General features: G+C 37.8%; 1 protein-coding gene across 1 annotated transcript in view; it reads left to right on the forward strand.

Annotated features, from left to right (window-relative positions):
• ITGA8 (integrin subunit alpha 8) overlaps positions 1-12,246 on the forward strand; it is a 183,360-nt gene that overhangs the window by 115,683 nt on the left and 55,431 nt on the right. Inside the window, exons 22-23 of the mRNA XM_059910128.1 lie at positions 3,089-3,168; positions 8,422-8,502. Of these exons, the coding sequence (XP_059766111.1) occupies positions 3,089-3,168; positions 8,422-8,502 (161 nt within the window). The remainder of the gene's footprint in view (positions 1-3,088; positions 3,169-8,421; positions 8,503-12,246) is intronic.

Genomic DNA, 12,246 nt, shown 5'->3' on the forward strand with positions numbered 1-12,246 from the left:
GGGTATTTAAAAGATATGCCAAGCTGTAGTCTAGTAAACTCACTTCTTGGGTCAAAAAAGTAAGTATTTAAATGAAAGATAAATGTTTATAATAGATTTTTATTAACTAATATGTATTGATTACCCTCTGTGTTATAATTCCATCACTGGGTGTTTTGCGTGTGTTATCTCATTTAATTTTCACAACTACCAACAATCCTATGAGTCAGGTATTTCTCCTGTGTTATGGATAAGGAAACTGAGACTCAGAGAAATCAAATGAGTTACCCAAAGTCTCACATAATGAAGAACAGAACCAGGATTCGAACCAGGCCTCAACAAAAAACCCACGTTCTAGCAGGTCTGCAAAAATTGGATAAAAACTAATGAATAACAGATGAGATTTTTCAACAAAGCCATGAAAGATAGAATGGGATGTCTAAGCGGAGATATTAGAACATTTTTCATTAGAATCCTTTTATCTAGACGCTAATAAATCCTTTGGCTAGTTTTCAAGAAAAATTCAGCCACCCAATTTGATAGGAAAAGGTCTACCTAAGGCCAGACAGAAATGAATTGACATGGTGGTAATGGTGTTAGCATCTATAGGTGACCGGGCACTCATTCCTTTTTCAGTATTAAAAGTGTTAAATCCAGACCAGAGATCATCTAAGGTCATCAATAACTAAGGATAATCTTGGAACAAAAACTGGACACCAGTGTTGTTCAAAGTGGAGGGTAAAAATGGCAGTGTGGTCTTAGCCACAAATGTGTTTTTGTGAAAAGATGTCAATCCATTTTACCGGCAAATAATCTTTAGAAGTCAAGGAAGTAAATTGTTTGTATTCGTTTATCTCTGAGGTCTATAGTAGAAGCAACCTAATAGCTTTCTTATCTCACCCTTGAATGCCCTTAAACACATCAAATTTTATTGCATTCTGTTTTGTTATAAAATGCTTTGATTTATTTACTTCTTCATTTTGTACTTCTAAAAGAATACTCTCAATGGGTTGTAGTAAAATTCCAAATGTAAAAGTAGTCCTAACTATTTAAAAGCATCACAAATTGCCAGGATTAATTATCCCAGTCCTGATATTTTTTAAAAAGTAGTTTTCAAGTGACGTTTTATTTTAACAAAGCATTCAAGGTTGTATTCAGAAGTTTACTTCTGATTTGTAAGTAGTAACATCATTTTCATATAATAGCTTTAGTAATGTAAAATATTTATATACCGGTAAGATCTGTAAAAGTTCACAAAGTCTCTCTAGTAGGATAATAAAAAAAAATAGTGGCTCAACAAAGGCTCTTTAGAATCAATGTCCAGAGATCTGGCTTTTGGTTCTAGTTAAGAACATATGTCTCTTATCAGTATGAAACTGTCACACCTTTAGGGTATCCTCATCTCGTGCTGAATAATAAAAGACCAACATTAAACAGGCCTCCCCACGGTATAGTAAGCTCCCCATCACTGGAAGTGTGCAAACAAGGGCACACTCTTTTTCACCATTTTTAATTACACCCCTTCTATATGCCTGGTACTAAACTAGAGTCTGATAATATCGAGATGAAAATGTACAATCCCCATTCCATAAGAAACTTAAAATTTAGCAATATCATAGGTTGAGTCATGGGTGAGTAGCAAAGAAGGAGACAAAGGATAAAGAGAACATTTCTGCCTGACCTTGCCTGTGGGCTTGGAGGGTGTATTGCAGGAGGATCCCTTGTCCTGAGCTTTGACGCATGAGTAGGAGTTCTGCAAGTAGAAAAAGCAGGAAAAGACTTTAAACGTTTCTAAAGAAGAGAGAAGAGCATGTGCAAAGCCCCAGAGGTCTGACAGAAAATTGCACGTTTGGAATTATAAAGGAATTCATCCTGGGTGGGGCATAAGGATGTATAGGCTTAATAATTAGGCATACCCTAATTATTATCCCAGTTTCTCCATCGATCAGCAGTGATACCTTGGGCAAGTCACATGGAGATGGGAGAATACCTGTTTGTAGGAATGTTTGGAGCAATGCAATGATACGGTAGATGTAAAGCCACCAGGGCAGTACCTGGCTTGCAGCTCGTTCGGTAAGGGCTAGTGAACTGACGATTTATGATAAAAATGATGGTTTATTATTAGTTCATATTATTACTGGTTCATAATAACACGAGTTTGATGGCTGGTTTGATTCTCATAGTGTAGTGGCTGTGAGTTCCAGGTTCTGGAGTTGGCTTGTAGCGATTTCAGTTCCAAATCTAGAGTGTATTTGCTCTGCACCTGGAACAAGGCACTGAATCTCCCTAATCCTCAGATTGTTGCTGGACGGTAAAATGTCAGCATTCACAGTATAGCTCGTAGTGTGGATGCTGTGATCACATGAGACATTGCATGTAAGGCTTCGTACAGCGCACGAGAGCCTAAGTAATAGAATTACATGTCTTAGCTATTATTTTTACTTCCTTATGTATATTATCATTGGATTCACTTTTCTCCAGGTTTTTAAAAAGCTGTTTTCAAACTATAAAAATATTAAGAACAGTTTTAGAACTTTGGAAAAGAAAGAAAGGTGGAAAAAATAATCCATACACTCACAACCGTTAACTGCAGCATATTATCCTGGTATATTTTCTAACAAGACACCCTCACTCCTGTACAGTCATTTTTCCACTGGTAGCCTTTTAAAACCATAGGTGAAACCATGGCACATACAACTTTGCAACATTTTTTCTTTTTTGACCATAGTTACATTAGAAGCATTTTCCACATGGCATAGGCTTCACAGATGTAACTTCAATGATGACATAAATGTCCATCAAACAGAATTATCACAGTTTTCTAAATCAATCTCCTCTCGTATATTTAGGTTGTTTTTAATTTAGCACATAAAGAAGGTGGCAGGAAAAGAGTTGATAGGAGGATAAATGAAGAGAGGGAACCACAATATGTAGGGACTCACATCACCTGGGCCCTGAAGTCTCAGCTACCCCAAGGTAGAAGCAGAAAAAGGGACAGCAGTCTAGGGTGGGGATTTTCAGGGATGACTTAAAAAGATTTCTATGCTGTGTATAAGGTTCCTCCCATGTAATAAACTTAGTGTCTTGTGATTTTTTTCTTTTTTTTTAGTCTTCCCTGGGCCTCCGATTTGCAGTTCCACGACTTGAGAAAACAAACATAAGCATTAACTTCGATCTCCAAATCAGAAGGTTAGACCTTTACATGCCTGAAATATCATCAGCATTCGGTATTGAAGAGAATCCATGGTGAAATGAATGCCCTCATCAAGCTCCTTCACCTTAAACATTCTTCTGAAATTAGAACCCAGACGTTCACAGACCATTTTCCTTTGTTTCTCAGTTATTAGTTATTTCAGTTTTTTTCTTTTTCTTTTTTTTTTTTTTTGGTTTTTGAAGAAGAGATCCATTCTGCAGGCCAAGGTGTGAGAGTAAAATTCTGTCCTGAGCACGCTCCCACCCCACCTGCTCCTCCGTCTTTCCTCTTTCTGATGCACATGGCTTTTCCCACCCCGCACCAGTACCCCTACCACATCCTGCCATTCTCTCTGCTGGGGGTCAGCTAATCCCTGAGAACAAAATTTCTGCAAAAAAAAAAAAGCATAGATTTTGAGCTTGTGATCTTGAAATCTAACTTTTCAAGGATGAATGAGTCTCTGATGGTTTAATTGTGAGCAGCAAGGCAGGACGCAGGTAAGATCATATACTCAGAAGGCAGGGCCTTCTCTGGCAACTCTAAGCCAAACCCTGAAGGGAGCTGCCCCTTTTATCTAAGGCTGACTCTGCCCCAGGATTCAAGTGTGACTTTACCTTGTCTCTGTCTATTCTGTTTGCTCCTTCATGGCTGAAAATAATATTTCACGAGTTAAAAGACCTACAGAGAGCAATGTGTCATGAGGGCCAGGGATTCCCAAGTGTGGACTTAAACCCTTTAGCCAGTAAGGGAATCAATGTAATGGCTCTAGACCTGGATGAAAAGAAAAGGATATTGAATGGAATATATCAGAGTTCATGAAAAATTCCTTTCAGATACATGTAAATGTGTGTTGTAAGACATCCTGTAGGATGTATATAAATATATATGTGTGCGTGTATACATATACACGCACACATATATATTTGTGATCTGCAATTTTAAAAGTTTGAAAAACACTGATATAGACAGCACATGCTCAGTGTGTTCAACCCTTGTTCTAATACAACAATGACTCTGAAGTCAGTACCTACAATTTGGTTCTCAAATACTGGTGTGCAAGATGGCTAATCTCTAAACTTACCTTCTGTCCTGCAAGAAGTGAAGTCATTAGAGTGTGATGACTTTTAGAGTAATTACTTTACACAATGGATTACTTTCTAATAGCTACTTCAATTAGAGGTTTACAATTAAAAAATATATATATATAATCCCGGACTTCCTTGGTGGCACAGTGGATAAGAATCCGCTTGCCAATGCAGGGGACACAGGTACCATCCCTGGTCCAGGAAGATCCCACATGCCGCAGAGCAACTGCGCCCGTGCGCCACAACTCCTGAGCCTGTGCTCTAGAGCCCATGAGCCACAACTACTGAAGCCCGCGTGCCTAGAGCCCATGCTCTGCAACAAGAGAAGCCACCGCAGTGAGAAGCCCGCGCACCACAACGAAGAGTAGCCCCCACTCACCACAACTAGAGAAAGCCCGCGAGCAGCAACAAAGACCCAATGCAGCCAAAAATAAATAAATAAATAAAATTTTTAAAAGTCTTAAAAATATATATATATAATCTCTATAAGAATGTAGTAGATTTTTAAAATCTGCAACCTGTGTCACAAACCATATCCCCTCAACTTTGTGATAGATTTCTAGGAAGGAAGGTTTTCTAACTTAGGTGTTCTTGTCTGACCATAATCAGGTCTTTTTTGAATTTAACTTAAATATCTTCTACTGAATCTTAGAGGTTTTAAAAATTTTACCCAAATTAGTGATGGGATACAGATGGAATGAATTCATCTATCATATCCCTTCATTTTACCAAAAGCTTATTAAATCACTTTTTTGTATCTATATAAATGTATATTTTCCAAAAGGTTCAGGTAGTCCTAAATATTTTCATTTGGAAAATCCCCTGTTTATATTTCTAAGTTTTCAGAATAAAAAAGAGAAAAAGAAAAAGCACTCCATAGGGAAGGACCACCATCTCTCCAGACACTTCAGTAACCTGAAGTTTCTGTTTTTCACCATCATTGTCTGTAACATTGATCCTGCAGTAGCATGAAGCTTTGCATCACTTCAGAAAAAGATACCTATCTCATAAAAGTTGCAGCCTTTAGATAGAAAGTCTGGTACGAAGATGCAAAGCAAATTCCTGATGTTTGCTTCTTACCCTTAATTGCAGTTTCGAATAATAGAATGGATGTAACTAGTAGCTGAATCAAGGAACAAAAGACACTAAATAATGTTGTAAATGCCTTCCCCAAAACCATTCTGTAGATCATCATTCAAATAATGAATTTAGCGAGGAAGTGCTGAATTTGATGGAAAATAGAAATGGTCGCATTTTAAACATCCCTCTTCATCTAAAATGGTCCATGATTATATTCCATCCTCAGACTCTATAGAAACTCATGACTATTTTAACATTATCCTGAAAAATACAAAAATGCAGAAATGTAGAAAGAACCGGAGAGGCAACAGCAACATACTAAACATCAAATTCCCAAAATATAAGTTCTAGAGATAAAAGTATTTGAGAATACTTTTAATATTCAAATACAGTGGTGAGCATTTGTCTGCATGCTTTGCTGGTGGGCTCCAAAGATGTACCTAAGTGTTTAATGGATGGCTTGTATTCAGTTTAAATGTGTTTAAACCAAAAATAAATTAAACCAAATGCTCTCAAGTCTGAACTCAAGCTTTTGAGCACGTTGACCACCGGTACCCACATTTAATATCCTTTTCCACAAATAGAACCCAAAAGAGAAAATTAATAAACTTAAAATATTTTGTGTCACCAAATGTTTGCATTAACTGGTCTCTCCATGCCCCGGCTCTATGTGACATGTAAACATCTTCCTTCCTGCTTAGAGCTGGTCTCGATTTGCGATTCCCATGTACAGACAGATCTTTATGATCATCCTTGAAGCTGCTTCCTCAGTAATGGTGAAATGAACATTGTATTGTTTTGCTGACATTCCAGAGACCGCAGAAAGCACAGAGGGAATGTTAGAAAACAGAAAATAGGAAACAATACGGAGAAAGAAAAGAGCATCGGAGTAATAGGTGAAAAACATGTTTATCCTTGGTACACGACGTAAGCTATAGTCATGGAGAGGAAATTCATCATTTCTTGAGAAGAACTAGCGCCGACGGTATAAATAGCTCAGCATCCAGGGAAGTGACGAATTGTTTGTTTGAATGGAGCAGTGGTATTAGCGAGGGAGGTTTCCTTCCAGGAAAGAGGTGAAAGATGCATCTAAGTTATATATCCAGCCTGGTGTCTTTTCTTACCAGGAGATTTTGCTGACACCACTGGTTGCAGTACCAAGTGCCCCGGCAAGCCTGTATGACAGAGGGTGATTTTAATTAGCCATCCAGGTCCGGCCTTGGATTCTGCCACTGCTTTTGTGGCTTTTCAGAACAGCCTCTATAAGCCTCGTATTAGACTCCTGTCCCAAGACAATTTCGATGCTTGACATCTATTTATATTTTCAGGATGTCATGAAAATTGTATTATTTAAACCACTTGGAAGCAAAATGCAATAGAATTATAGGATAACTTAAATAAAACTTTTTTTCTATAATTCTAATTTCCACTGTTGCAAAGCAGTAGTGACCTAGAAACTAGAACAAGGTCTGGGTAAAAATGTGGAACAATTTAGACTTAAGCTTCCAAACTAAAGAGTTCCCTGTAATGCACTTGGAACCATGAAGTCTGGAACAAGTGGAATTACTTAATGACTTCTTAGTAGTTAGTAAGTCAGAATCCTGCTTTTAAAAAGAAACAACAGAACTTTTTAGTTGACTGATCCTCCGCAGATGTGATAATAATAAAGTGGCCTGGAAACTGGGGTTCAAACTTTGGTGAACAAGTCCCTGTAGGCTCATCACAAGCTTAGCAGTGATACCCCTTTGCAGGAAATGAGCCTGACATTTGCCTGTTTACGTCTTTTATGTGTGTTTGCCATTTAAGTTGCCTTATCAGTATATACAATCGAACAGGGCTTTTCAAAAGCATTGTGGGAACAATTCTGTCTCTTCCTGCTTTGAAAGCAGACTTTTATCATATCTTTTCCAGCTCCCACATTTGGAAAGCTTCAAAAGCTAGTCAGGACATGCCCCATTACCCTCATCAGTGTGAGAGCTTGTCCATTGCATCTGCATGAGATTTGATTTTGAAAAAAGAGGAGGCTTTCTCTTCTTAATGAGACCTGAATATAAACATGACCTGTTAGTGGTGGTGTCATATCCCAGTTTGCTAAAAGCTGCGTTATCCTTTGGAATATGAGGGTGATTTCGATGACAGCCTAGTAAGACAATGAGTGCAAATGGCAGCTGCATCCAAAGCCCAGTTACTGGTCCAGCCTCTTGTGACACGATGTTTTATTTTCCTTACAGCACTGGTTGCTTAATACATGCATTTTTAAAGTTAGATTTTATATCTAATTATATTTGAGAGAAAGAAACAGCAAACTTAAAAATAATTTTGCCACTGTTCAAAGAAATATTATTAAACATGCACCTTCTATCCTGAGATTCTTGAGGTGCCTGATGAACATGTATGTTATCTCCTAACTGTGTTAATCTCTTCCTGGGGTCTTACTTCTTCTCTCCACTGGCCATGCTTCTAATTCACTCCTCACCCCTCACCCTAAGTCAGCCAGTGAGCATGCAGTAAAGTACGCTTATTTTAATATTACTTAAGAAATAAACCATAAGGAAGATAAATTTGCTGCCAGAACAACGTATGGTATGATGCGTTCCAGAGCCAAACACAAACACTTTTTCCATTATGTGCTGCTCTTGGGTTATTCATGTCAGTTCTCCTTTTATTAGTACGGAAAATCAGGAGTTGACTGTGCTGTCCTTTCCCATTTGACGCGCAATGAACTTGATGCACAGAGAAGTTAAGGAATGTGTCCCTTGTAGAAGCTGGACGAGAGCTCAGCTTACTGCCTTTTGGGCTTAGTCATTGCAACAAAGACATGTTGGCTTCTCTAGAAATATATTATGTTTTCAGATAAGGTGTCTCCTCATGGAAAGTTATTACATTTCTTTTGCTCACAGAGGATCTCAGCATTTCCATTTACAAATGGTTACAATTTTGTAGGATGGATATACTTTTGTTTTCCAAATGATCATATTGGTAATGCATGTTGCTCCTCTGATATATAGAAGGTTTTTTATGATTGTCTATGGTAGTAACACGTCTGAGAAAATATATTTAAATCATATGTCAACTGTGTTTTAGTTCCAACAAGGACAACCCAGACAGCAATTTTGTGAGCCTGCAAATCAACATCACTGCTGTAGCTCAAGTAGAAATAAGAGGGTAAGTAATAAACAAGGCATTATAGTAATTATACTTTAATAATAGCTTTCTGTATAGGAGTTATGATAAAATACTAGTAACAACTATATGGAATTTTCCTAATGTATTAGAGATCACAGTTCCCTTTGGTTATAAAGTTTCATTCTTTTCAACCCATCTTTAGCTTTCCATTGGTAAGTAAGTGTCAACCCTGTATAATAATGCTACGGCTATCAAAACAGGAGATCACTTTATTCTCCAGACTGACAATTCAGTAATCAAACTATAAAAAACTAGTGATAAGAAGCCAGATAAAATAGGCAACCATGTGATTGCCCAAAAGTCTCACTTTCCCCCAAAATTATTTTCACGTAATGAAAATTCAGCCTCACCATACCGCATCTTGAGTTTAAGAAATGGCTAAGTCTTAGATGTGAGGTTTGATGGGCTCTACACTTTGTGTCTTTTTCCTTCTGTCCTATTCTTTGAAGAAGTTGCCAATAAGCAATCAATTGAGAGACAGGAAGAATGTGGTCAAGTAAAAGGCTTGGAATAAATACCATCTGGGAAATCTGTGCCTGGAGGGAAAAAAGAAATTGGAAATGGACTGCATGTAGTTCTTATCTTGCACCAAGTGTGGACTTCATTGATTTTATTCTAGTTCTTGTTTCATCAGAACAGTTAAGGACTTGGCTACAAATGTCAACTGGTATTTTAGGCTGAATTGTCCCTGGGGCTCCAGAAATCCCAGTTCCCTTTCCTTTTCTGTAGGTCCTGAGTCCTGGTGGTTCACACTCCTCCATGATGCCAGCTGTAGATTTCTGCATTCAGAGCCGTTGTCATTGTGCATTGTCTTACTGCTGCCCCGTGTGCTCAATGGCGGCGGGGTCGGGGGGGGGGGCCCGTATGCCATCCTGGCACCACTGAGTTTCCACCTAGGGGGCTAGGGAATAATAATAATGCCTAACATTTATGATCTCTTCATGTGCTACACCAGCATGTCAGCATCTCTTAATAAGTGCTCGCACCCTCGCTGTACAAATGAGAAAGTTGTGGTGCAAGGAGTTGAAGGCTACACAGCTAGGAAGTGGGGAGCTACAATACAGGCAACTGTAAATACAGGCAACTTGTCTCCAACTACATGTTTATAAATGATCATGCTCTACAGCCTATGAGAGAGAGGCTTTTGAACCTTGTCTACACAAATTTTGTGTGTACTTCTGTGGTTTATTTTCATGCAGATGAATGTTTTTGACATTCGTTCACTTTAATGCCTGTGCCTATAGTTCATTCATTTGAATTGCAGAAGAATATAACATTGTAAAGCTATAAAGTAACTTATGTATCTAGTCTACTTTTGATGAATATTGGGGGTTGTATTTTTTCTTTTTTACAAGCTTTCTTATACTATCTCCTGCTACACACGTGGCAGAATGTCAGAAGGGTATGTGCTTAGAGGTGGAATTTCAGGATCAGGAAGTATAACACTATTTAACTTCACTAAATAATACCAAACTGTTTTCCAAAATAGTTCTACCAAATTACAGCCCCACAAGAAGTGGATGAGAGTTTCCATTGCTCTACATTATTAACTAACTTTCAAAATGGTCTAGTTTTTCATTTTGAGCCAATCTGATGGAGAGGAAATAATATCCAACTGAAGGTTTAATTGGCTGTTCCTTGATTCCTAAATGAGATTAAGCAGTTTCATGTGTTTGTTAATTTTTTATTCTTCCTATATGGGGAAATTTCTGTTCGTTCTTTTGCACCTATTTCTACTAAGTGACTTGAATTTTTCTTATTAGTTCATAAGAATTCTTTCATATTCTAGAGTTGAGACACTAATCCTTTATCAGTCATGCATATTGCAAATGTCTTTTCACAGGGTTTGAGTTTTGTTTTTAAGTCAAGTTTATTGAGGTATAAATTATATAAAGTAAAACTGAGTGTTTTTTAGGTGTCCAGTTTGAAGAGTTATGACACCACAAGAACATTCACTATAAAACAGTTCCAAAACCCCAAATAGTTTCTTCATGTGCCTTGTAGTCAATCCTACCCTCACTCCCACACTCTGGCAACCTTGATCTATTTTCTGTCGCTCTGTTTCCAGAAAATCATATAAATATACTCATACAGAATGTAACCTTTTGAGTCTGGCTTCTTTCACTTAGCATAATGCATTTGAAAAATATCCATGTTCTTACATGTATCAGTATTTTGGGTTTTGTTTTGTTTTGTTTTTTGATTGCTGAGAAGTATTCCACTATATGGATGTCCCGTGCATAATTCATCCATTCACAAGTTGGTGAACATTTGGGTTATTTCCCGTTTCGGGCTATTAATAATAAGTCTGCTATAGGAATTCACACACAGGTCTTTGTTGGGACATTTGTTTTCACAAATGGAGTTACTGAGTCGTATGGCAAGTGTATGTTTAGCTTTATAAGAAACTACGGAGCTGTTTTTCAAAGGGGCTGTCCCATTTCCATTTCGCATTCCTACCAGCAAAGCATGGGAGTTCCGGCTGAGCAGTGTGGCTGCCAGCATGTGCTTGAGATTTGTTTGTTTGTTTTTAGCCATTTTGGTAAGTGTGTCAGTGAGAAGTATCTCACTGAGGTTTTAATTAGCATTTTCTCATGACTAGTGATACTAAGCATCTTTTCACTGCTTATTTGCCATCCGTGTCCCTTTTTTGGTAAAGTGTCTCCTAAAATTTTTATCCATTTATTACTGAGCTGTCTGTCCAAAATCATTTATCAGATAAGTGTCCTGAAAATATTCTCTCCCAGTTTATGGTTTGGCTTGTTATTTTCTTAATAGTGATGTTCAAAGAGCAGAAGTTTTTAATTTTGATATAATCCAACTTCTAAGTATTTTATAGTTTGTGGTCTTTGTGTCCTGTCTAAATCTTTGCTTTATCTGGAGTCACAAGATTTTCTTCTATGTTTTCTTCTACAAGTTTCATAGTTTTACATTTTGGTCTGTGATTAGTTTTAAGGTAGTTTTTGTATCTGGTGTGAGGTAAGGGCCAAGGTTCATTTTTGCATGTGAATATCCACTTGTTTCTGTGCCATTTGTTCAAAAGACTATTCTTTCCCCATTGAATTACTTGGCACCTTTGTTGAAATATCAGTTGTTCATCTGTGAGAGTCTATTTCTGTACCTCCTACTGTTTCATGGAGCTACATGTATACATATACAACAAGTCTTGAAATGCAGTCTGTATTCTGAGATCTTGGTAAACCCCCTTACCAATTTAGTAGCATTTTGTGTGATGATTTTCTACAAAATTATCATGTTATCTGCGAATAAAGACAGTTTTACTTCTTCCTTTCTAATCTGTATGCTCAAAAGTTTAACAAGCTACAAAGTTACAGGGAACAGTCCCTGCAAGAGATCACCCTCACTTCTGACACAAACTACAGATTTGGGTGGTTCCCATCCACCCACAGGTTCAGTAATTCACTTAGAAGGACACACCAAACTCTGAAAGCTATTATACTCAAGGGTACAATTTATCACAGGGAGAAGAAGATACAGATTACAATCAGCCAGGGGCAAAAGTGCATAAGTTGGAGTCTGGGGAAGTACCAGACACAGGGCTTCCATTATTCTCTTCTGCAGAGGCAGGATGGATTACTTTCCTAGTATTGATGTGTAATAGTATGCTGCTATCAGGGAAGCTCACTCAAGCCTCAGTGTTCAGTTGTGGCTTTTTTGGGGTTTTTTTTTTTTTGGCGGGGGTGGAGGGTGTGTTCCATAACA

This window comes from Balaenoptera ricei, chromosome 2 (genome assembly GCF_028023285.1).
Source record: "Balaenoptera ricei isolate mBalRic1 chromosome 2, mBalRic1.hap2, whole genome shotgun sequence".
NCBI classification, from domain to species: Eukaryota; Metazoa; Chordata; class Mammalia; order Artiodactyla; family Balaenopteridae; genus Balaenoptera; species Balaenoptera ricei.